The sequence below is a fragment of the Somniosus microcephalus genome, chromosome 3, assembly GCF_052327205.1.
Source record: "Somniosus microcephalus isolate GS21.2 chromosome 3, FLI_Smic_1.0, whole genome shotgun sequence".
NCBI classification, from domain to species: Eukaryota; Metazoa; Chordata; class Chondrichthyes; order Squaliformes; family Somniosidae; genus Somniosus; species Somniosus microcephalus.
Window position 1 is genome coordinate 94,998,379 of NC_140989.1, and position 27,265 is coordinate 95,025,643.

Here is a 27,265-nt window from a genome sequence, read left to right on the forward strand (position 1 = left end):
CCTGATGCCCTTTCACGAATGACATGCGCCAGCGCGCATATCGATAGGCTTCAGACCCTCCACGACCAGCTCTGCCACCCCGGAGTCACCAGACTCTACCATTTCATTAAGGCCCGCAACCTGACCTACTCCATCGAGGAGGTCAGGACCATGACCAGGAACTGCCAGACCTGTGCGGAGTGCAAACCGCACTTCTATAGGCCGGACCGAGCAAGCCTGATCAAGGCCACCCGCCCCTTCGAGCGCCTGAGCATCGACTTTAAGGGGCCCCTCCCGTCCTCTGACCGTAATGTGTACTTCCTCAACATCGTTGATGAGTACTCCCGTTTCCCCTTTGCCTTCCCCTGCCCCGACATGACCAGTAGCACGGTCATCAAGTGCCTGAATGCCCTCTTCGCCTTGTTCGGGTTCCCGAACTATATACACAGCGACCGGGGCTCCTCCTTCATGAGCGAGGAACTCCGGCAATTCCTCCTAGAGAGAGGTATTGCAGCAAGCAGGACCACCAGCTACAACCCCAGAGGTAACGGTCAGGTGGAAAGAGAGAACGCGACGGTATGGAAGGCCGTCCTCTTAGCCTTAAAGTCTAAGGGCCTCCCAACCTCCCGCTGGCAAGAAGTCCTCCCGACAGCGCTGCACTCCATCCGGTCATTACTTTGCACGGCCACTAACACCACCCCCCATGAACGAATGTTCGTTTTCCCCAGGAAGTCGACTACGGGAACCACTCTACCAACCTGGCTGACCGCCCCGGGGCCGGTCTGGCTGCGGAAACACGTGAGGGCCCATAAAACGGACCCCCTGGTCGAGAGGGTGAACCTCCTGCACGCCAACCCCCAGTACGCCTACGTGGCGTACCCAGACGGGCGGGAGGACACTGTCTCCCTACGAGACCTCGCACCCTCAGCCGATCCGGAAACACCGCCACCACCCCCCCCAACCCCAGCCCAGGTAGACGGCATGCCGGAACCCCACGAGCCCTCGCCGACCACGCAAACACCAGCATCAACACCGGATAAGGCACCAGCACCGGATAAGGCAACACCACCGCTGCGGCGATCGGAGAGGCTTACGAAGCCTCCGGACAGACTGACCTACCAGAATTGGTAGTACACTTCACCCCGCCGGACTTAATTCTAAACAAGGGGTGAATGTGGTAAACCACGTTCACTATCGTATCACTGTTAGTAGTTAGCACTGTTCACCACTGTTCGTTATAACTGTATCACTGACCACTATTGTATCACGGTACGAGGTCGCCTCTTGCCACACTGCTATACCTGGGATGACCACCGCCGACTCCGCCTTGGCTCCACCCACCAGGCCAGGTATAAAGGTGAGCGACTGACTGGTATTCCTCCTGCTTGGATCGGATCACCCACGAGAGTGGGCTCTGTTATTTAGTCAATAAAAACCTTTAGTCACCTTCGTAACTCTTCGCCTTTTATTGGAGGAATTGATAGGTATATCACCCAAGAACTACACGGATGCTGTAACTTATCAACAGGTATTTACTGGAGTAGAGTAGTCTCAAGACTGAAGTACAGAAGCCTGCTCCAGCTTTATATACAGGTGTGGTCACTGCCGGTACTACAGCATACAGGAGCTGTAAAACAGTTCTCTCTTAAAGGTACATACACAACAATTCCTCCCCTTTTAGATTAACAGTACCATAACATTCATTCATTTTTAACATGCAACATTAACTGAAAATAGTCCATTTATAGATTCAGTCTTTGGGGCGGCTTCCTGATCCTTTCGGGATAGCGCCTTTCCTGAGGTTCTTGGTGCGGAGGCGATTCTGGCCCCTTTTCGTCGGTTAGTTCATCGGTTTCCACTGCTACTGGTTCGGAGGTAGATGCTACCGGTATGTCGGGTTCATCCCCAGGTACTCGAGACATGGGGTTGACTCGTTCCTGTGACGCTAAGATCTGATCAACGTGGCGTCTCACAATGTTCTCCCCGACATCCACTGTGTACATTAATGGCCCCTGCCTTGTGCATATCGTTGCCATTTCTCTGTTCGGTAGTCACGGGCCAAGACTGGTTGTCCTACATTGAAGCTCCTTGTCGGCTTCTCATTGATGTGCTGGAATTGTTTATCCTCAACATTTCTTCGCACATTGGGTCTGAGCAAATCCAGACGAGATCTCAACCTCCGGTTAAAGAACATCATGGCCGGGGTCTGGTTGGTAACGGCATGTGTCGCATTTCTGTAGGCTAATAGGAAATTGTCCACCTTATGCTGTAGTGGAATTTCATCGTCGCACATGGCCTTTATCGCCTTTTTAAAGGTTTGTATGAACCTTTCAGCCAATCCATTTGTGGCTGGATGATACGGGGCGGATGTGTAATGCCGTACCCCATTCCTTCTCATAAATTTTCGAAACTCTTCGGACACAAACTGTGGTCCCTTATCAGAGCAAATCTGCTCTGGCAAGCCGTTCCTGGCAAATATGGTCCGTAGGACTGCAATCGTTTTCTCTGTAGTGGTTGAGGACATTTTTATCACCTCAGGCCATTTCGAGTGAGCATCCACTGCTATTAAGAACATTGAGTCCATGAATGGACCAGCAAAATCAATATGCACCCGTTGCCATGGAGAGGAGGGCCACTCCCATGGGTGTAGAGGGGCATGTAGTGGTGCATTTTGGACCTTCTGGCATCCTGAGCTGCTCTTGGTTAGGTCCTCGATTTGTTGATCGATCCCCGGCCACCACACATAAGCCCTAGCAAGGCTTTTTATTTTCGCCCCTCCCAGATGACCTTCATGAAGCTCATTTAGCACTCTCTCCCTTAACTTGGGTGGAATCACCACTCGGGATCCACACATCACTGTCCCCTGGCATACTGACAGCTGTTCTCTTCTGGATGAGAATGCTGGCAACAGTGAGTCGCCATGTGTTGGCCATCCCCTCACCGTCAAATCATATACCCGAGACAATGTCGGATCATTGCGGGTCTCCTTCTCTATATCCGCGTTCGTTACTGGCAATCGTTCAATTATTGATGAATAAAATATCTCGATAGGGTCCACTGCTGGTGCTTCCTCCACAGTAGGCAGTGGCAGGCGTGATAGCCCATCAGCGTTTCCATGCTGTTTCGTGCCTTTATATTCTATTTCATATTGATTCGCCCCTAGAAACAGGGACCATCTTTGTAACCGTTGTGCAGTCATCACTGGAACGCCCTTCTTAGGATTAAAGATGGAGACAAGTGGTTGGTGGTCAGTCAGCAAGGTGAACTTCTGCCCATGCAGATAGTGGTTGAATTTTTTTACTCCCCATACTAGGCTGAGGGCCTCCCTGTCAATCTGGGCATAGTTGCGCTCAGCTGAGGTTAGTGACCGAGACGCAAAGGCTACTGGCCTCTCCAACCCGTCTGGGAATTTGTGCAACAGCACCGCTCCAATACCATAGGGTGATGCATCACATGCCAAACGAATTGGTAGTGCTGGGTTGAAATGGGCCAACACCTCTTTTGATGTGATCAATTCTTTACACTTCTGGAAAGCTCGTCTACGTTCGTCATTCCACTTCCCTGTTCCATAGGACATTTCATTGGTGCCATATTCTTGCGGTCTCCATTGTATCGCTGCAGCGCCCCTTGCGGCTGCTTCGTGTGATACTGCCATACTGAAAGCCTTGTCCAGCGTAAGATCCTTTTCTGATAGAAGCCGTTTCTGGGTTCCTTCACTTTGAAGCCCACACACAAACTTGTCCCTTAATGTATCTGCTAGTCCCACTCCAAACTGGCAGTGTTTCGATAGCTTGCGCAGTTCCGTTAAGTACTCAGCATTGCTTTCGTCTTTGTGTTGGTTCCTTTTATGGAACTTAAATCGTTCTGCTATCAGCAGCGGTGTGGGGTTTAAGTGGTCCTGTAGGATTTCTACTATGCTTTCGAAATTCTTATTCACAGGCTTCTCTGGGGTTATTAGGTTTTGCAGTAACCCATAAGTTTTTGCACCCATGGAATTTAACAAAACCAGTGCTTTCCTAGCATCTGGCACTTCATTCGCCCTGCAGTACACCTCAATACGTTCCACATATGTCGCCCAATCTTCGACTTCATTGTCGAACGTAGAGATACTGCCACCCTTCGGCATCCCTGGGTGTGATTTAACTGTCAAAAATGGCGTTTCCCGCGCTTTCCCTTCTTCTCTGCTGGCACAAAATGGCGTATCCTGCGCTTTCCTTTCTTCCCGCGCTCGCCCTTCTTCTCCGCTGCGGCTTCTAAAAATGGCGTCTCCCGCGCTCTTCCTTCTCCGCGGCTCAATGGCGTCTCCCGCGCACTCCCTTCTTCTCCCCGCGGACACTGTTCAGCCCTTGAGCCCTGGCTGTGCTCTGCGCGTTTTTTTTTTCTGTGCGCCTTTCCCGTTTCCGCCGCTCGGTCCTGAACCCGACTGCTGCTTTACCCTCTCTCTCTCCGTTTTGTTTTTCCTCGACGCCGCTCGGTTTTCAACCCCCGGCTGCGCCCTGTGCGCTTCACCCTCTATCTTACCCCGTCGACGCTGCTCAGCTTTTTCTCTGCCGTCAGTCGGCTCCAGCCGCCGCTGTCTGGGAAGGGTCTGCACTGTACCTGTCGTCAGTCTGTTGCTGATCGTCATGGCTGGGGAACCAAGCCCGGCTCTCCACAGCCTCCCCTGCGATGTTCACTCTCTGCCGGACGACTGGGTGGTTGCTCGTGGTCGACGCCCGTGTTTCTGGCCTCGACTTTCTTCCACCGCCCTCCCGGAGCGAATCCTCGAAGGGAAATGCAGAGTTGCAGGTAGATTCGAATCGACACTCGTCGCCACTGTTAGATCCGTGATTCTTGAAATAGGATGTTTCCCCAAGAACTACACGGATGCTGTAACTTAACAATCAACAGGTATTTACTGGAGTAGAGTAGTCTCAAGACTGAAGTACAGAAGCCTGCTCCGGCTTTATATACAGGTGTGATCACTGCCGGTACTACAGTATACAGGAGCTGTAAAACAGTTCTCTCTTAAAGGTACATACACAACACAGGTGAGTGATGGGTGCATGTGTGCAGAGGTAAGTGTGTGAGGTAAGTGTAAAGTGTTTTAATAAGTTTTACTTACCTTTACTTTCTCTTGCAGGCTTCCTTCCTTCAGTTCTCGGGAGTCCCTCAGCTCAGAAAGCAGAATGGCCGCTGAACTGTCAAAAGCTGCAGCCTCTGCTTTCTGGTCTGGAGAGCTCTCTAACTGAGTCTGAGTAGAAGGACTCAAGTTAGAAGACAGATTATCAGTGTTTGACAGCTTCACAGAGCTGTCAAACGCTGATTTTTCATCTGTCAAAAGCTCTTGACAGATGAAATGTCAATCGCTGACATCACCAGTAACCAGGTGTCCCTTAATTGGCCTGCTGAGCCCGCTGGGCAGGCTTAACAAGGTCAATCAAGGGAACATAGCGTGGGCTGGCCACAAGTCGATGGAGGCGGGACTACAACCCAAAAAGTGGGAATCCTGCCTCCAAAAGCTCCCCATTGACAAAATCGAGCCCATAGTCTTAGGTATACTGGAAATATTAAACACATGTAAGGTAGTGCTGAGGATGTTAAATGTTGAGTTTAAGCAAAAGAAGCATTTCTAATTGAAGAGGCTCAAGCATAATCACAAACAGGTACTGATTGCAGAGCTGTCAGTATAAGGGGAAATATTAGGAGTACGATTTATGATCAGAAAGAGAGAGATGCAGTTAAAGCCAGTTTAAACATATGGGGGGAAAAATTCGGTATCGCCCCATTTGGGGCGCCATTATCCATTATTGGCGGTGCGCGAAATTTAGCGCCTGCCGCTAATTATCGCCTCCGACAGCAAACTTGGCTTTTATCGCCCCTGGAGGTGATTGGAGCGCTAAATCAGGCGCTACATACCTCTCTTAAGGCGCTAAGGCCGAGGAGCGAGGCGCTACCTCAGAGGGCGGGCGAAGCTCATGTGATGTCAGTCAGCAATGGAACACAGACACAATGGCACCGGCCAGTTCTTAAAGGGGTGAGTTGATCTTGCTCTCCATCCACATCCTGCTCATTGCAGCCTTGAATCTCGGCCTGGAGAGGCTTCTACATCAAATCTGCTGGAAAGAACAATGGAGGCCCCCAGGGAAAGAGCTCACAGTGCAGCCCCCAAGGGCAAATCAAATTGAACCTGCAAATTGCTGCTCAGTACCCTAAACTCCTTTACACAGCGTTGAATCTCTCCAGAAGTCTCTCACTCTCTCTCTCAGAATGCGTGGTGCAAAAATGTCACCAACAAAACAAGGCAGGAAGCGGTCGCCTTTAAATAGTGCTCCCCCAGTCCCTTTCTGACTGCAGAACGCACCCCTCAACCTGTCGTTGCTAGCGGCAGGCAGTAAGGCAGGGGGCGCCACTCAATATCCGGTCCGGGGCGCTACGCACTTGACTGACGTCACGATCTGCCGGCGCAGGAGATCGTGGCGGTAGTGTTTAGCGCTGCCGCAAAATGTCTAGTTAATTTCGCGAGAGGCGCAGATATCGCCGCGCCCGGGCGCTAGTTGCTTTGTGCCCCACTTGGCACCATCTTAAAGCGCTAATGGGAGGCGCAACCAACTGAATTTTTCCCCCATGGAATAGTGTTTACATTTTAGAAATGAAATACAAAATGCTCCTTGGAAGTGATATTTAACAGGCATGTGAATACCTCAGTCATAATTGGGCTAAAAAGTTATTTAAAGAGTCAATGTAGATAGCTCCATGATGTCTGAACGCTTTAAGGACTTTGGGAAAAGAAAGCCACTTTATGTGCTATCCTGGTAGAGTCTGGCAGCTAATAGTACAGCCTGATGCATACATACATGCTAACCTAAAAAACTAGTAAAAACTGACCTACAGTTTCAAAAAGTGTCTATAACCCTCAAAATACTGGTAAGTCAAGGACAGCCACAATTTTAAGCTGCTATATCAAAACAAATCAAATGCCAAGTGGGAGTTGGGGGATATTTTCACAGTAACTTCAGCAGAAGTGCCATGAGAACCCCATAGAAATGGTCAGGCATCATTACAAAAATATTGGCGAGCTGGCAGTGCTGCATGAGCGGTGACAGGCAGATAACCGATTGCAGGGGTTATTTGTGGGGGCGGGGAGAAATCGAAATCCAGCAGCTCCTCGGTAGCACTGCCAACCACCACGATTGCCCAAGAATCTCTCAGAATGGGACATGAGTCTCTCGGGTACTGCTGCTAGCAGCCCGGGAGAACTTTGCCCTTTAAATATCCCAGCCGCAGCATCCCACTCCATTCCACGATGTCAACAGCTGGCACTGCAGAGAAGCCTCTGGTTCAGTGACGCTGCCCTCCACCTCCAGTTGCAGAGAGCCGCCCTACCTTAGAAGAGACTTGAAACGAGACCTGGTGGAGAAAATGGCAGGAATCTGGGGGAGGGTGGAAGAGGAGAAGAGAGAGACGGAGCATGAACATGGACAAGGGGGCGGGGGATTGGTTTACAGGGGACTGGGGCTCGTAGTGACAGGGAGACTGTGGAATACAGGGGAGCTTTTTCCTCTGGTGGGGGAATCCAGAACAAAGAGGTCACAATCTTAAAATTAGAGCCAGGCCATTCAGTAGTGAAATCAGGAAGCACTTTTTCACCCAAAGAGTAGTGGAAATGTGGAACTCTCTCCCTCAAAAGGCTGTGGATGTTGGGTCAATTGAAAATTTCAAGATTGAAGTCGGCAGATTATTATTAGGTAAGTTTATCAAGGGATATGGATCAAAAGCGGGGAAATGAGTTGAGCTACAGATCAGCCATGATCTAATTAAATAACAGAACAGGCTCAAGGGGCTAAATGGCCTACTCCTGTTCCAATGAATGGGGGTTGGGGACTCAGCGCTCGAGGGGCAGAAAGAGAGACTGGGGAATGGGGTAGGCATGGGGCCCCAGCGTTTCCTGTGAGCAGCAGCATGCTGAGTGGGAGCAATACAGAAAGAGGAGCAGCCAGTAAAGGGGTGAATGAAACCTGGGGACTTTACAATGGGTAAATAGTGAAAGATCATTTCCACTGGTGGGTGAATGGGGAACAAAGGGACGGTGACCGAGGATTCACACTGGAAGAACCAAGGGGGAAGGGAGGAAGAATGTTTTTGAATTGAGGGCTATTAGAACATGGGATGCTTCACCACAAGTGGCTATTGAGGCAGAGACCAGAACATCATTTAAAAGGGAATGGCATAATTATTTGAAAAACAGGAATATAAAAAGATCTGGGAGCAATGTCTAACACAGCTTCTTTCTCACTGAGTTTAGTCTATTCCTTCCCTCCCCACTCTCAGTAAAAGCACATGTATGGCTATCAGATGCATTGACTTACAACTCTGCAACAAGTAGGTCACATGTCAGTGTTAAAATGCTGTTACTTCACCTATAATGCAACATTTAATTTTATTGACAAAGCTTTGCTCAGCAATACAATGTTGAGCTGTCACAGCAGCGCCATTTATGTGTGTTACGCATTACTCTCAAATAGTATGTGTCCTGCTGTACTGACTAGCCACCAGTCAATGCGTCTTAATAAATGCCTTTTGTTTTAATTAAGTATCCTTGGCATTCCATCTGAACTTGGTAATGAGAAATGATCAGGCTGTGAGGTTATGGGACTGATGTTACATGAAGATCAAGGGGGAAAAATTCGTCCCCTTAGCGCCTCCCGTTAGCAATGGGGCGTCAGACCAGTATTGTTGGGGTGAGGTGAATCCAGCGCAGCATGGCAAATTCCTTCCCCCCCCCCCCTCCCACAGCACTGCCGGTAAGAGGTATCGCTGGGAACATCAACGGCAGGCAGATCGTGACGTCAGTGATTGTACAACGCTCACTGACCACCCGATTTGCAAAATTGATTCTCGCCACCTACCTTACCGCCTAGAGTAAACACAGACAGGGAGGGCGGATGTGCAGCACTAGGAAGCCGGTTCCAGGGACGTTATTTAAAGGGATCATCAGTAATCACTCGCTGCTGTCAGGTTAGTGCAGTTTCAGTGGTTTTTTGTTACTTTCATCTACCACAACAGTTTCATTCAGTAATTTCAAGGTTCTTTTGAATCAGGAGTCTTCTGGCAACTAAAAAGTAACTACATTTATTCTTCAAAGATTCAAACTGCTACACATGGTAACATTAATGGGGACTGTACCAGCATGCAACCTCGCCCTCCAGGATCTACAGCGGAGGGAGCTTGGCAGTGAGAAATACGGGAACATGTGCGCAGAGGGAGGAGGGGGGCCATCACGGCTCTCAACAGGAGGCCTTACCCTCCGAGGGTATTCCGAGATCACTTCTCCTACCTTCAATTAAGCGAGGAGCACTGTATTAGAAGGCTACGCTTCACCAAGGAGGTGGTCACAGAATTCTGCCACCTCCTGCAACCAGACCTCCAACCTCAGACCATGGCGACCACAGCTCTCCCAGTGGCAGTCAATGTCACCGTGGCCCTCAATTTCTTCGCCAGACTACATTGGCTTCCCGATCACCAGAGAGAAGCAGGACGAGCATGCATGTGGCTTTGCCAGGATAGCGGGTTTCCCCATGGTGCAGGGCGCCATCAACTACACCCACGTGGCTTTGCGGGCACCACATAACAATCCTGAGATCGTCTGTAACCGCAAAGGCCACCACTCACTTAACGTGCAGTTGGTGTGCGACCACACACAACGAATCCTTAATGTCAATGCCTGCTATCCTGGCAGCAGCCGCGATGCCTTCATCCTGCGCCAGACCAGTGTGCCAGCACTCTTCCAGCCACCACATCAAGCTCAAGGGTGGCTGCTCGGAGACAAGGACTATCCGCGCTCCTGGCTCATGACTCCCCTCCGCAACCCCAACTCTCATAATGAGAGCCATGCTGCTACCAGGAACATCATCGAGCAGACCATCAGCTTATCGAAGCAACGGTTCCGCTGCCTTGACCGCTCAGGAGGAGCACTCCAGTACTCGGCTGAGCGGGTGCCTCATTTCATCGTCACCTGCTGCATGCTCCACAACTTGGCCATCATAGGGCACAGCCCTTGCCAGCAGGGATTGCAGGACCACCTCAGGAGGAGGATGAGAAGGAAGAAGAGGACGAGGAGGAGGAGAAACAGGAGGGAGGGAGGAGGAACAGGAGGGAGGGAGGAGGCAGTGAGACAAACAGCCTTCTGGACAGGCTGTCCGTGACCGGCTCATCAGACTCCGTGTCACATGAATGAAACGCCAGATCCCCGTAGCTCACCACATCCCCATCATACAATCCCTGTCTCATGGTGTATGACAGCGTCCTCCTGGGCGCAAAGGTGAAATGAGAGACCACAAAATATTCCAAAGATCATTAATAAATTTATCTATAAGCATATCACACATGTCACAAGAACTCTAATAACTAATGATCCTTGTGCTTGCCATAGTTGAATAGCTGTCATTGTGTGCAAGATGTGAGATGTGGATGTGAGTGTTGGTAGGTAGAAATTGTTGGTGGGTGAGTGCTGCTTTGAGCAGTGTGTGAAGATTGTGGTACAGATGGTGGTATGTAGTATTTGTTGAAGCATTCACTCATCCTGACCACCCGACTGAGGTCATTACATTTCTTCCTGCACTGTGTGTGGGTCCTGGGGACCACAGTGCTGCCCGAGACATGCTGCGCTGCCTCCCTCCACATGGTATGGAAGACTTGTGGCGAGGGCCTCCTGCCACTTGCTGGGTAGAGCACCGCCCTCAGTCTCTCCACAGCGAAAACCAATGCCTCCAATACTTCATCTGAGAATCTGCGGGCTCTCTCCCTGGGGCTTGGACCTGCCATGAGCACACCTGGTTCAAACCTCTAGCTCCTTCTCCTTGTTCTGCTTCTACTTGCTGAGGCAGCTGCACATCCAACAATGCTGAGAATGAGGTGATGCAGCATCAATGAACCTCCCCTTTAAGTAGTGAAAAAAGCTTGTGACAATGATGAGCTGCGATTAGACTGCACCCGATATTGGTCTACCCTTCAAGTCTAACGCCAATGAGCTTGGATTTTAAGGCTTGATTTAGGACTCCAATCATTTTACTGAGCAGTGAGGACGAATTTTGCGTGCAGTCAAAAACATTTGCGCCTGGCGCTAATTCTCCAACTCTTCTACTGACACCGCACAGTCCTTGGCTACAACGAATTTCTAGCCCCAAAACTCTTGGAGACACCTACTGTAGCCACAAGCATAATTTAACATGGTATCAAATCAATTATCCAATTAATAATGGCTTTGAAGCTGAGGAAATCTACATGATATAAGGGGTTAATTTCAAGTGCTTGCTGGGTAAAAGTTTTCAGACTTGACACTGGGCAAGTGTCGATGTGTAACTAGAGCTATTGCACGTACTCGGATTACAGCCAAGAACAGATGTCTGCCCACCTAATGAGAATGTAGAAGTGAAATAATGAGTTCCTTTGATGTAACCAGTGACCTGACAACTTGTGACCGTAAGCAAACCTAGCCTCCCAATACATGATTAAGATTAAAGAGGACCTCCGGTTACACGATTCATGCCCTGTTATAGATTAACGGTTGACTTATGTGTCCAGGATCCTTCTGTCAATATGTCATTAATACCTGATGATTAATCTAAAATGTATCCTGATAGAGGAACAAAGGAATGTCAATTAAACTTGTTTGTTACACTGTATAAATATGGAACGCTTACGCTGTATCATTGGAATAGTAGCCTCACCCCTTGAGTAGAGGTGCTGATTCCCCTTGCAAGAAGTGAAATAAAAGGCCTGTCCATCTGACGAATCCAAGTGTGTATTGAGTCATTACCCAGAGCTAAGAAGTAAGGCACTTCTACAAAGCTCATACTGCATCCAAACCTGCCAAAATCCAACCTATGACAATATAAAATTGTACAAATGAAGTGCACTGAGTCAATGCCGGTTTTAACTTATCTCAGGCATTGGTTTCATGTTGATAAAGATATTCATTCTTGTTGCCACCTTTTACTGTCTGCCCATCATGGTCACATTTTATCTGCTACTGTCTAATCAGGCTAAAAGACTAATTATATGGATAAACATACAGGATAGTTCCACTCAATCTGTCCATTCGAATGTAAGGTTATGGCAATGGAGTTTGGCTTAGAAATGAAAAAAAAAATGATTTGTGAAAACGCACTTAATCATGTGTTCTTACCTGTCTCTCAGCATTTTCTCGAATGGTTTCGATAGTTTTTTCGAGCTGGGACTTCTCTTTTATAAGGTCACTGCTGAGACTTTCAACATGTTGCATACTTTGTTTTTCATTGCTGATCTCTCCCTGGAGCCTCACCATCTAAAACCGAAAGAAATAACATTTAAAAAAAAGTAGAAGATGCAATTCTACAGTAAATCAGCTAGCAAAAGAAACAGAACGATAAATGAACTTAAATATTCATTAAGGAATTTGACCATTTTGTTTGTAAAGAATAAGCTGTTAGGCAATGGGAAACTTAGAAAAGTTTATTAGGCCAAACAGAAGGTAAGTTTGTCATTTACATTTATCTGTTATCAAGTCAATGTTATTAATTCAAGTTAAGTGTTGCATTCCAACTTGTGCATATCTTGGGAGTCAGTAGGTTAGACAAATGAACAAAACTGAAGATAAGTGGCTCGCCTTATTTTATACTACATATACTGGTTTGAGCTCTGAACATGCACAGAGCCCTACTCATCAGCATCTGAATGTTGATTAGATTTCCATGTTCATAGAGAACTGATTTGGCCTCGAAATTCGATTGCAGAGTGCCCGTTTTTCGGGCGAGAAACGGGTGCTTAAGAATCTAATATGGTGTGCAGTGCATGTGAGCTCAGTCCGCTTTAGAAGTGCACCACCACCATATTGGTTAGAGTGACCTGTAAGTGTCCAGGGCGTCCACCTGAAACAGTAGTCAGGCCCATTTTCTATGCCAATCGGAAGCGTAATGTTAATATCAAGCCGCTTTACCAAATTGGATCGTGATTGAGCGCAGCATACACCGTGATGTAATAAAACTCACTATGCACTTGGTTTGAGCATAAAGCAAGGCTTTAATCAACTTATTTTAGAACATGGAAGTCTAGTTGTATCCACTAGTTCCCTTGTCTTTACAAAATGTCCCTGCCAAGCTGGGGTCAACGCCCGAGTATTTATACTCCTTGGACGGCGCCACCAGCTGGCTGTCCAGTGTTATTTCATAGGTAGTTTCTCGATGATGAGATTTATGACATTCCGTACATTTCTCAGGTGCTTATCAACAAAAATAGCAGTCCTTAACGGGATCACTGAAAGATGCAATCAAAAAAAGGCAAGTACAAATTTTTATACTTATCTGAATGTGGAGCCAGGAGCAGGTGTCTCCCCTGGCCCCACATTAAAACTGCGGGCCGCTGCTCACCCCACTCCCGATTGCATTACCCCTCTTCTATCCTTTCCAACTACCACATCATTTCTGACCTCCTTTTCCTCTCCAAGACCCTTGTGTGAATTGTTGTATCACAGCTCCTTGCACATCGTTCCCAAAATGTCCTGTTCTAATCTCTTCAGTCTGCATTTACCCTCCTCACAAGATCCCTCTGGCCAAAATCACAAATTACACCCTCCATGACTTCTCTGTGGTGTTTGACAGGGCTAATCATGCTAGCCTCCTCCATTGCCTCTCTGCTGGCCTGCTGCATGAGACTGCCTTTGCATGCTTCCAACTCCTGCCTGTCCTAATGCAGAAAGCACATCTCCACCAATGGCGTCTCTTTCCGTCCATTGTCACCTCTGGAGTTCTCCAAGAAACTATACTTAGCCCTCTTCTCTTCCTCTTCAACTGTTACCCTCTTGATGTCATTTTCCATATGTACAGGGTCACCTTTCATCTGTGTGCTGACACCCAGCTCTACCTATCTACTCTTTTCCTTGTGCTGTTAGACTGCTTGTCTGATATTAATGAATCAAAATTTTCTCCAATTGAATATTGGGAAGACTGAAGTCATTGTTTTTGGTACCTGCCACAAATTTCAAAACCAGAAATCCAACCCCAACCTGCCACCAACTTCCGGTTTTAACAGGGGTGGGCGTCTAACCTGCTCTCCAGAGGTGGGTTCACTATTTAAATATTTTAATGAGGTTGCATGCCTCAAATTTTAACAGGCTTTTCGATTTACCGCCTGTGGGCCAGGTTTCCCAGGGCTCAGGAAACCCAGCAGCTGAAGGCAGGCAACAACGGTCAGATCCAGCAGGTGAGTGCCTTTCCAGCACTGCTTGTGGACCAAGAGGGGCACGTGTGCTTCCCCCAGCCCCACCAAGCTAACCTGCTCCCTTCCCAGTGATCAGCCGACCTCACCCCCTCGCGATCTGATTATCCCCCGCCTCTGAACTCCCATCAATCTCCATGATCTCTCTCTCTCTCCCTCCCTCCCTCCTTTCCACGTTTGCAGCCTATCAGTGCAGACCTTCCTGCACGGCAGCCAGCCGGCCTTTCAATCTGGGAATTAATGAATTTATATGCCGGAATTAATAGCAGGACTTCCGGGTTACCTGCATTTCCAGGCCACTACAAACGCCACCCCCTCCCACCCCCTGTAAATATCGAGGCCACTCAATTAATTTCATTTCATATTTACTGCACCAGGTCAGGCAGATGTTACCAGCTAATTGAGTCATTGGTTTTACACAGCAAAGAGCTGTATTCTGAATGTCATATTGTACTATTGAGATTAATGTTTAAAAAAAAATTAGGTGTAGTTTTCCATTATAGAGTGAGAACAAAATATTTATTTTAAGTTGGCTCAATGATAAAAATTATGTCCTTCCAAGCTCTAGGATCTAGGTTTGAGCACAACCAAAGAAATGAGTCTCTCCTCAGACAGCTATTAAGTGTCCTAAGTGAAATTAGCTTGAGCAAGCTCAATCCAGGGGTAAAAATGTACAGTACAAAACTATCTACAAAATCATCTTAATTGACATTGATTTGGCAGTGTCAATCAGATGCCAGAAGGATGGCAGGTGAGGAATGGAAATATTACACTGGTACAGGAGGAGGTACTCTTCTGACGTCAAGGTTATCTGCTGCTATCACCTCTATCCCGGGGCTGGTTGATTCGGACATTGGATATAAATTCCACCTCAACTGGATCCGATTTTTTATTTTAAAAAGGTTGGGTTATACATGTCAAGCTTTGATGCAGTCATTGGAGATCTTACTAACCAGCATGCTGCAGCTGGTGGTTTAGGTGGAGAAGTCTACCAGCTACACTTACATAATCTTGCATGATGATTTTGTGATACTACAGTACACCATCAAGCATGTGGCATCTCCAGGGACATCTGCAGCAGAGTACTTATGTCAAAGCCTCAAAGTGCTTCTCCCATCAATGCTCAGACTACTGCCATAGAGACCTAGAGTTCCAGAGTGAAACAGACTATCTCTTCTGATTTCAAAACGCTTAGGGATTGGTTAGCGTGTGTCTAGGATTCAATGAATTCATAGGTGCCATTATTTTTCAGGCGATTAGTGCACGGCTCAGATGGGCAACAGATAATGGTGCGGTCCATCACCCCCTCCAATGGCTGCGCAGGTGTCTGAAAGCTGGCAGGTCTATGATGTACATGTGATAGCAAAAATGTTACAACCTATACCAGGCTCATCTTAGGACTCAGCTTCCAGAAGGCAATTGCAACCTTAATTGCAAGAGGTTGTTATGCATACACAGCAGCCAACACTTAATGTACTCCTGTCACTGCGATAGCACCTAGAAGTAGCACCAGACTACGTTTGAGAGCACTTACATTAAACACAATGGCCCAGTAATTCCGGGCCCAACGCATGAGTACGGACGGGGTACTCACGCGTGAGCCCGATGGAAGTGCCGGTTTTCAGCATGCACAGCGCATGTGCGGAAAACCGGCATTTCCTGTCCTCTGAACCAAGGGGTTCAGAGGACGAACGCGTGCGCGCAGGTGTCTGCGCGTACGCGCTGAAATTCCATTTTTTCCACAGGTTTGCGCGTGTGTAAGGGCCTCTCCTTTTTACGAATGTAAAAAGGAGACGTAAGGACTTCATTCTTTAAGGTAAGTGGTCTATTACTTAAAATTATAACATTTTTTCCACAGCTTTATTGTTTTTAAGGACTTTACAGTAAGGTAAGTGTAGTTTTAGACCCGATTTTTTTTTAAATTATTTTTTTCAAAAATTTGATTAATTGTTTAAAATAGTTTTTTCAAGTTATTTATAGTTTATTTAATTATTGGGATGTTTTTTAAAATTTTATTTAAAGTTAAACTAGTCTTTTGGGCGCCCGTACTTTTCATGAGTTTGACAGTTCTTACTATCAAACTCATGAATGAAGTTTCCCCTCCCCTGATTGGCTGCACAGTGCTCACCTGATCCCAGCCGGCACATCGAACTAACTACGCCGCTGGATCAGGTAAGCACAGCGCGCCGACATCTGAACCGGGCCAGTGACAGGAATTCCAAGCAGGCCCAGGCTTCAGATGTCGGCGCGCCGGGTGAGTGCACATCAGGGGCTTGCACGCGCGGCAAGCCCCCGAACCTAATTTCTGGGCCTATAACTGAGGGGAAGCAACATGGAAGCACTCACATGACATGTTCACAATTTTTTTTTAAATGGTGCACGTGTTTTTGTCAAGGTTCATTGGGGTTATGATTGCTAGATTTGAGAGTTGCAAGGAAAATGCATTTTTGTAAGAAAAATGTAAGCCATTGTAGCTGAAGGTATATTTGGGATGGCATGGGGGAACGGCTAGGAATGATGAATACATTGCCCACCTCTGCAAGTTAAGAGGTCTCCTGTAAGAGAGCCTCTGAATGGCTCTCACTGCCAACATTGGATTCTGCTCTTCTATGCAGCATGCAGCAAATAGCAACAGTCCCTGAAACCCTCACTAGGCTGTATTGCAGGACATCCCCCGATCTATTCAGGAACCTGAAACACTGTTTCAACATATCAATGGTGTGCTTGATTATGTTATGATTGTGTAATAAGGCATTACAAATGTAGTGTATGTAACCTGTACCACCTTAAGAGACTACCTTAAGGTGATGGACTACTTTCTGATGGCTCCTGTATATTGTAGTACCGGTGGTGACCACACCGGTATATAAACCCTGTGGAGCAAATTGTATTTCAGTTCAGCCCTGACCCTCAGTTACTAAAGACCTGTTTAAGTATTCTGTTGTCTGTGTCCGGTTATTAAGCATAACTACATTTAAAAGCACAGACTCAACAGTGGCGACGAGTCTGATCGTACCTAGCGGCAGTTTTGCATCCAAGGAAGCTTCGTCCTCAGAACGGGCGTCGAAAAGGGGCATCCGCCCTCAACATCCTGCTGAGCACTGCATCGCACGGGAGGCCATCGGGAACCCGGGTTAGTTTGCTGGCCACGAAGTCCACCATCGACAACAGGCAGTAATCATCCCTTCTACGACAGCGGCGGGTAAGCCCGATCGAGTGGCACGGAGGGGAAGTCGGCCGAGTTGTCAGTGGGAGAAGGGGAGGGAAAACGAAGAAAAGGGCGGAGAGCACGACCGCAGCCGGTGTCAGGGGCCGGGCTGCAATCGGGGCAGAGACGCGCAGCAGCCAGAAAAGCGTTGATGTCCACGAGGACCGCGGGAGCGGCGGGGAATAAGAGCAGCAAGCGTCGGGGGAAATAAAGGACCGCTGGGAGGCGAGAACGGCAATAGCGCGGTAATCGCCATTTTAGTCAGCGGGGGAAGAAGACAAGCGCGGGAAAAGCCGCCAAGCGCGGGAAGCCGCCATTTTGAAAAATAAAATAAAATTAAGGAAACTCAACAAGGATGCCAAAAACGGGTAACATCACTGCTTTTGATAGCGATGTAGAAGATTGGGCCACTTATGTGGAACGCGTTGAAGTTTACTGTACAGCGAATGAGGTACCGGTGGATAAGAAAGCACTAACCCTATTAAACTCGATGGGTGCGAAGACGTACGGGTTATTAAGGCACCTTGTAACACCAGATAAACCGGTAGGAAAGAGTTTCGCGGATATTGTTACTATCCTGCAAGAGCATTTAAACCCCACGCCGCTGCTGATAGCGGAACGATTTAAATTTTACAAAAGAATTCAGCTTAAAGAGGAAAGCAACGCTGAATTCTTAATCGAACTGCGCAAGTTATCAAAGTACTGTCAGTTCGGTACAGGACTAGCAGACGCTCTGAGAGATAAGTTTGTGTGTGGGCTACTAAAGGAAGGAACCCAGAAGCGACTGCTAGAGGAAAAGGATCTTACGCTGGACAAAGCTTTCAGCATTGCAGCATCGCACGAGGCAGCAGCACGAGGCACTGCAGAAATGCAGCAAAGGCCATCGGAATTCAGCACCAATGAAATGGCATTGGGCGCAGTAAAGTGCTATCATTGCAGAAGGACAACGCATGATCAGAACCAGTGCTGGTTCAAAGATAAAGAATGCAGGCAATGTGGCAAACTTGGTCACATAGCGAGAGTATGCCGGTCAGGAAAGAAGACCAGCAACAAAAAGTCGCCGCAGGAGAAGTACAAAAAAGTACACAAGGTGACAGAGAACAGTTCGTATGAACAGAAGACGGATTCAGACTCCAGCAGTAAGGAACTGGGTTGTCTAAAAATACATAATGTGGGTAACACAGCAGACCACCAAACTATCTGGGTCATGCTTCGGATAGCAGGAGTCCAAGTGAAGATGGAATTGGACACTGGATCGGCATTGACGGTCATGAATAAGCAAGATTACAAAAGGTTATTCTCACACATTCCCCTGAGGGATACGGAGATTGTATTGAAAACATACATGGGGCAAAGAGTATACCCCATCGGAAAGATAAAGGTAAAGGTGGTCTACAATGGTAAAGAAAGTCAGGGAATGGACTTGTATGTGTTACCTGAGGGAGGTCTGCCACTACTGGGACGGGAATGGATCCGGAGAATAAATATGGACTGGCATTCCTTACAAGCACTAACTGTAGATTCCTGTAAAGAGGACGACGTCAAACCTAAACGACTGTCCAAAATATTGGACAATGCTAAGGAGGTGTTCCAACAGGGACTGGGAACACTGAAAGGAATTACGGCAAACATCAAGGTTGAAGAACATGCAAACCCAAAATTTTTCAAAGCCAGACCGGTACCTTATGCGATACGACCTGCTGTGGAAGCAGAGCTGGAAGGGCTAGAACGTTCAGGAGTACTGTCAAAGGTGGACTGGAGCGAATGGGCTACACCCATTGTTCCTGTCATGAAGCGTTCGTTGAGCAACAAGCCGGGGGAACCTGGGAAGGTTCGCATCTGTGGCGATTTCAAGATCACTGTTAATCCGGTTCTTCACACGGTGCAATATCCGCTTCCGCGGATTGAGGATATCTTCGCTTCACTGTCTGGCGGGAAACACTTCACCAAGATAGAACTGGCGCAGGCGTACCTACAGATGGAAGTTGATGAAGCGTCACGCCAGTATCTCACGATCAACACACATAAGGGCTTATATCGGTATAATAGACTGGTTTTTGGAGTGGCATCGGCTCCAGCGATTTGGCAAAGGGCCATGGAGCAGGTATTACAGGGAATTCCAGGCACACAATGCTACCTGGACGACATTCTGATTACAGGAGATGATGATAAGGAACACCTCGCGAATTTGGAGCAGGTGCTCACCAGATTGAAAGAATATGGACTCAGAGTTAATCGCCAGAAATGTGAGTTCTTTCAGAAGCGAATCTCGTACTGCGGTCACGTCATTGACCAGGAGGGGCTTCATAAGTCACCTGACAAGATCGAAGCTGTTGTGAAAGCTCCCGCTCCGGAAAATGTATCCCAGTTGAGGTCGTTCCTTGGGTTGATTAACTATTACCACAAGTTTCTTCCAAATTTATCCACGGTGTTACACCCGCTGAACACTCTTTTGCAAATGGGAGTACCATGGAAGTGGAGCGAGGACTGTAAGCGGGCTTTTCAAAAAAGCAAGGCACTGATTACCTCTAAGGAAGTGTTAGCTCACTTTAACCCAACGCTGCCTATTCGTTTAGCTTGTGATGCTTCTCCATATGGTATCGGGGCAGTGCTCTCACATAAGTTGCCAAATGGCTTGGAAAGACCAGTCGCGTTCGCATCCAGATCATTGACCTCCGCAGAGCGCAACTATGCTCAGGTAGATAGGGAGGCTCTCAGCCTCGTGTGGGGAGTTAAGAAATTTAACCATTACCTGCAAGGCCAAAGGTTTACGCTGCTGACAGATCACCAGCCGTTGGTTTCCATTTTTAACCCTAAGAAGGGTGTTCCGGTTATGACGGCGCAGAGGCTTCAGAGATGGTCCCTTTTCCTAGGGGCACATCAATATATCGAATTCAAAGGTACAAAGCAACATGGTAATGCTGATGGGCTGTCGCGCCTGCCACTACCTACAGCGGAAGAGGCACCGGCAGTTGACCCTGTCGAGATATTTCACTCGACCATCATCGAATGCTTACCAGTCACCAATGCGAGTATTGAGAGAGAGACCCGAAACGACCCGACACTGTCTCGGGTCTACGATTTGACAGTGAAGGGATGGCCAGCACATGGCGAACCACTGTTACCTGCATTCTCAGCCAGATGAGAACAGCTGTCCGTCTGTCAAGGAACATTGATGTATGGAACAAGGGTGATTATTCCTCCTAAATTAAGGGAGAGAGTTCTGAAGGAACTGCATGAAGGTCATCTGGGGGGAGTCAAGATGAAAGGCCTTGCTAGGGCTTATGTGTGGTGGCCAGGTATCGACAAATAGAGGATCTGACTAAAAGCTGCTCAGGGTGCCAAAAAGTTCAAAACGCACCTCCAATTGCACCGCTGCATCCGTGGGAATGGCCTTCAACCCCATGGCAACGTGTGCATATCGACTTTGCAGGTCCATTCATGGATTCCATGTTTTTGATAGCGGTAGACGCACATTCTAAATGGCCAGAAGTGATTAAGATGTCGACCACTACCTCTGAAAAGACGATCGCAGTTCTAAGAACCATATTTGCAAGGAATGGGTTGCCGGAACAAATATGTTCAGACAACGGACCACAGTTCGTGTCAGAAGAATTCCAGAAATTCATGAAAAAGAATGGGGTGAAACACTATACATCTGCCCCATATCATCCGGCTACCAATGGGTTGGCCGAGAGATTTGTACAAACGTTCAAAAAGGCGATAAAGGCCATGAGCGAAGACCATATTCCACTACAACACAAGGTGGACAATTTCCTGATGGCATATCGAAACGCCACGCATGCAGTGACAAATCAAAGCCCTGCCATAATGTTCTATAACAGGAGGTTGCGGTCCCGGTTGGATTTGTTAAAACCCAATGTGCATAGGGAAGTCGAAAACAAACAATTCCAGCACGTAAATAACAAGGCCACTCGGAGTTTCGAAATAGGACAACCAGTGTTGGCCAGGGACTATAGGAATGATAAATGGCAATCCGGAACAATTCGTGCCCGACAAGGACCCTTGATGTACACGGTAGACGTTGGTGAGAACGTAATACGACGTCATGCTGACCAACTTGTGGAATCGAGAACAAGGGTCGACCCCATGTCTACGGCAGAAACACCAGTTGAAGAAGTTATTGAGCCTGTAGCATCTACCTCAGACTCGAACGTACATGATGATGTTCAATCCATAAGAGATCAAATGGATGAGTCACCCCAGCAACGAGAACCAGAGACCCCTGAAAGGCGTTATCCGGCCCGGATCAGGAGGCCTCCTCAGAGACTGAATCTTTGAACAGTTTTGTATGAAAGTTGTATATATGTTATCCATGTTATGTTTAAATTGGGGTGTACACTGTTAAGCTAAAAGGGGAGGAATTGTAGTGTATGTAACCTGTACCACCTTAAGAGACTACCTTAAGGTGATGGACTACTTTCTGATGGCTCCTGTATATTGTAGTACCGGTGGTGACCACACCGGTATATAAACCCTGTGGAGCAAATTGTATTTCAGTTCAGCCCTGACCCTCAGTTACTAAAGACCTGTTTAAGTATTCTGTTGTCTGTGTCTAGTTATTAAGCATAACTACATTTAAAAGCACAGACTCAACAACAAAGAAGCAAGTACTTCTTTTTCTTCTTACTCTAATGGATGCCAGCACATCATTATACCTGTGCTCAACTAGTGTCTGGGGATATTGCACAGATGTCATGAGCCATGGCTCCAGAGGATAGAATTGAACACCTAGGAGCTACTGAGACTTGTCTTTGTGGATCAATTAATAGTGGGATAGTGGACTACGTTAGGCTACATCGTGGCATTGCGTAATGGAGTACATAAGGCCACATGCATATAACCTATAGCTCTGTGGACTTTCAGCAATTTTGTGATCCTACAAAATTACACAGCACTTTTGAGTTATTGTTGGTTGTCCAAGGGAAAGGAGGTAAAATGCCTTACTCGACCAAACAAGGCTTTGGTCACTTGCTTAACATATGTATGGACAGCTGATTGCCTGCCCCCAATGGAAGCCTGGAATTTTTTCTTTATTTGTTCCTGGGATGTGGGCATCGGTGGCAAGGCCACCATTTAGTGCCCATCCCTAATTGCCCTTCAGAAGATGGTGGTGAGCCGTCTTCTTGAACCGCTGCAGTCCGTGTGGTAGAGGTACTTCCACAGTGCTGTTAAGGAGGGAGTTCCAGGATTTTGACCCAGCGACGATGAAGGAACGGCGATATATTTCCAAGTCAGGATGGTGTGTAACTTGGAGGGGAACTTGGAGGTGGTGGTGTTCCCATGCACCTGCTGCCCTTGTCCTTCTAGGTGGTAATGTTCGCGGGTTTGGGAGGTGTTGCCGAAGAAGCCTTGGCAAGTTGCTGCAGTGCATGTTGTATATGGTACACACTGCAGCCACGGTGCGCTGGTGGTGGACAGAGTGAATGTTTAAGGTGGTGGATGAAGTGCCAATCAAGCGGGCTGCTTTGTCCTGGATGGTGTTGAGCTTCTTGAGTGCTATTGGAGCTGCACTCATCCAGGCAAGTGGAAAGTATTCTATCACACTCATGACTTGTGGCTTGTAGATGGTGGAAAGGCTTTGGGGAGTAAGGAGACGAGACACCCGCTGCAGAATACCCAGCCTCTGACCTGCTCTTGTTGTCACAGTATTTATGTGGCTGGTCCAGTTAAGTTTCTGGTCAATGGTTACCTCCCAGGATGTTGATAGTGGGGGATTTGACAATGGTAATCGAATTAGTCATTGCCCGTCACTTGTGTGGCAGGAATGTTCCCGAATGTCGTCCAGGTCTTGCTGCATGAGGGCACGGACTGCTTCATTTGCTGAGGAGTTGCGAATGGAACTGAACACTGAAATCATCAGCGAACATCCTCGCTTCTGACCTTATGATGGAGGGAAGGTCATTGATGAAGCAGCTGAAGATGGTTGGGCCTAGGACAATGCCCTGAGGAACTCCTGCAGCGATGTCCTGGGACTAAGATGATTGACCTCCAACAACCACAACGATCTTCCTTTGTGCTAAGTATGACTCCAGCCAGTGGAGAGTTTTCCCTGATTCCCATTGACTTCAATTTTACTAGGGCTCTTTGATGCCACACTCGGTCAAATGCTGCCTTGACGTCATGGGCAGTTACTCTCACCTCACTTTTAGAATTGAGCTCTTTTGTCCATGTTTGGACCAAGGCTGTAATGAGGTCTAGAGCTGAGTGGTCCTGGCAGATCACAAACTGAGCCAGCGAGCAGGTTATTGGTGAGTAAGTGCCACTTGATGGCACTGTCGACAACACGTTCCATCACTTTGCTGATGATGGAGCAGTAATTGACTGGATTGGATTTGTCCTGCTTTTTGTGGACAGGACATACCTGGGCAGTTTTCCACATTGTCGGTTAGATACCTGTGTTGTAGCTGTACTGGAACAGCTTGTCTAGAGGCACGGCTAGTTCTGGAGCACAAGTCTTCAGCATGACAGCTGGGATGTTGTCAGGGTCCATAGTCTTTGCTGTATCCAGTGCGCTCAGCAGTTTCTTGATATCATGTGGAGTGAATCGAATTGGCTGAAGACTGGCTTCTGTGATGGTGGGGACCTCAGGAGGAGGCCGATATGGATCATCCGCTCGGCAGTTCTGGCTGAAGATGGTTTTCAAGGCTTCAGCCTTGTCTTTTGCATTCGCGTGCTGGGCTCCGCCATCATTGGATGGGGATATTCATGGAGCCTCCTCCTCCCATTAATTGTTTAATTGTCCACCATCATTCACGACTGGATGCGGCAGGACTGCAGGGCTTTGATTTGATCCATTGATTGTGACATAGCTTAGCTCTGTCTATAGCATGCGGCTTCCGCTGTTTAGCATGCATGTAGTCCTGTGTTGTAGCTTCCCCGGGTTGGCACCTCATTTTTAGGTACACCACGTGCTGCTCCTGGCATGCTCTTCTACACTCCTCTTTGAACCAGGGTGGTCCCCTGGTTTAATGGTAATGGAGGGATATGCTGGGCCATGAAGTTACAGATTGTGGTGGAATACAATTCTGCTGCTGCTGATGGCCCACAGTGCCTCATGGATGCCCAGTTTTGAGCTGCTAGATCTATTCTGAATCTATCCCATTTAGCACGGCAGTAGTGCCACACAACACGATGGAGGATGTCCTCAGTTGAAGACGGGACTTCGTCTCCATAAGTACTGTGTGGTGTTCACTGCTACCATGGACAAATGCATCTGGAACAGGTAAATTGGTGAGGATGAGCTCAAGTAGGTTTTTCCCTCGTGTTGGTTCTCTCACCACCTGCCGCAGGCCGAGTCTGGCAGCTATGTCCTTCAGGCCTCGGCCAGGTCGGTCAGTAGTGGTGCTACCGAGCCACTCTTGGTGATGGACATTGAAATCCCCCACCCAGAATACGTTCTGTGCCCTTGCTACCCTCAGTGCTTCTTCCAAGTGGTGTTCAACATGGAGGAGTACTGATTCATCAGCTGAGAGTGGGCAGTAGGTGGTAATCAGTAGGAGATTTCCTTGCCCATACTTGACCTGAAGCCATGAGACTTTATGGGGTCTGGAGTCAATGTTGAGGACTCCCAGGGCCACTCCCTCCCGACTGTATACCACTGTGCCGCCAGCTCTGGTGAGTCTGTCCTGCCGGTGGGACAGGACATACCCAGGGATGATGATAGAGGGGTCTGGGACATCGGCTGAAAGGTATGATTCTGTGAGTATGACTATGTCAGGATGTTGCTTTGCTAGTCTGTGATCTCCCATTTTTGGCACATCTCCCCAGATATTAGTGAGGAGGAATTTGCAGGGTTGACTGGGCTGGGTGTGCCATTGTCGTAGCCGGTGCTTAGGTTGATGTCGGGTGGTCCATCCGGTTTTATTTTTATTATTGTTTCTCTCAGCGGTTTGTTACAACTGAGTGGCTTGCTAAGCCACCTCAGAGGGCAGTTAAGAGTCAACCACATTGCTGTGGGTCTGGAGTCACATACAGGCCAGACCAGGTAAGGACGGCAGATTTCCTTCTCTAAAGGACATTACAGTAGTAAACTAGATTACTACAATCCAATAGTTCCATGGTCACCATTACTGATACTAGCTTTTTATTCCAGATTTATTTAATTAACTGAATTTAAATTCCCCAGCTGCCCTGGTGGGATTTGAACTCACATCTCTGGATTATTAGTCCAGGCCTCTGGATTACTAGTCCAGTAAAATAACCACTATGTTACCCAAACATACATTTTCCCAATCATAAAAATTCTGGACAACTGTGCCCTGAACAACCACCAGCAGTGCCATGTCTGTGAAAGAGATTGGCTGCAGGTTTGGCTGGAGCATGCACTGTAACTCAGTGTCCTTTCTGCAGCCACTGCTCCACTGATATGTACAGGTATGTGTGCATCTCTCTGTAGATTCTGATGTGGTGGTACGAGTGACTGCGTGCAGAGTGCTGCTGATGCAGCCTGATTTCCCTGGCATTCTCCTTTGGTCCTTGAAAAAAAAAGATATAGAGGAATTCATATGCGGAAACCATTATAGTGCTACTGGAGCTATTGGAGAAAATAAAAACAGACAGCAACACAATAATTGCCACGAAAGCTCCTGAAAACAGTCATAGCAAGAAAAAACAAAATAGAAAGCTAACAAAATGATTGAGAAATGGTCTTAGAATTGGCCAAACTTCTTATAGGGCTCTTTAACTTATATTTCTATATACAGTTCAATTCCTAACAACCCTTGTAGTATTTTTGCTTGTTAATACTTTTTTATATACAGTATGTAGACACTCATAATTAGCTTATATGGCAAAGTTACTGGCTTAGCAGAAGAGTACATGGGAAAACAATGGCTAACTTGACTAAATAAAGAGCAACCATTTTAAAATAGTACATATAACTGAACAATGGTACACTGAAGGAACATTACAGTAGGACCCTGGAAAAGGGATGGGAACTGCGCAAGCAAGAACAAGACTGATAACGACGTAGCAAGCCGACAGATAGGGAAGGGGCTTACGTGTCAACCAGGGTTCTTGAAATGGTTTGGCTGCTGTGGAAAAATACAAGGGAGAGACTGGGCAAGGTCAGGTGACATGAGAAACACTATGGCGAAAGAAAGAAAGATTAAGGCACCGATTTTCCCGATCGTGCGGGAAATTTTCGGGTTCCCCGAATGTCGGGTTCCGACCCGGAAAAAAATGGGTCAGCCAGCTGCACGCAATTTTCCCTCAAGTGGCCAATTAAGTTCCAACGTGTGGGCACCCTTGCTAATTGTCCATTTCCAGTCAGAAAGCCCCACATTATGATGTCATCATTCGTGGTGCTTTTAAAGTGTCCAGCAAGCTTCTCAACCTCTACAGGCTTCTCAACCAGTCTTGCAGAATGGCAGAGGAGCCTGCACCAGCTGCTGCCAGCGGCAGAGGCCGAGCTGCTGCCAAATTTGACGAGACGTCACTGCAGACATTGGGGGATGGGGTAAGGGTCCACAGGGAGGTCCTCTACCCTCGCTCAGGGAGGAAGAGGCCTCCCAAAGGGTCCAGGGCTGCATGGATGGAGGTGGCTGCAGAGGTCAACTCTCTGGGAGTCACCCGTCGGACCTGGATGCAGTGCAGGAAGAGTTTCCATGACCTTCACTGCACCAGGAAAGTAAGTACGAAGTTTCCATCACCCTCAACCTGATCCCCATTGCCTTTCCCCAACAGCACTCAGCTTCAGCAATCTCTTCCTCCACATCCCACTTCACAGTCACATCCATGCACCCTTACCCATTCCCTATCTCTCTATGCTCACATTCACATAACTATTCCACCATGCAGCCCTCACACTGCCTCTCACTCCGA

The 27,265-nt window shown here is 47.7% G+C and overlaps 1 protein-coding gene across 21 annotated transcripts in view; it reads right to left on the reverse strand.

Annotated features, from left to right (window-relative positions):
• The window catches only part of LOC147121217 (girdin-like), a 456,789-nt gene that overhangs the window by 148,738 nt on the left and 280,786 nt on the right, over positions 1-27,265 (reverse strand). For all 21 annotated transcript variants that reach the window (XR_015077512.1, XR_015077511.1, XR_015077513.1 and 18 more), the window contains one exon: positions 12,146-12,283. Coding sequence is in view for 18 of the 21 variants with exons in the window: in XM_085981375.1 (XP_085837501.1) it covers positions 12,146-12,283 (138 nt within the window). In the remaining 3 variants the exon portion in view is untranslated. The remainder of the gene's footprint in view (positions 1-12,145; positions 12,284-27,265) is intronic.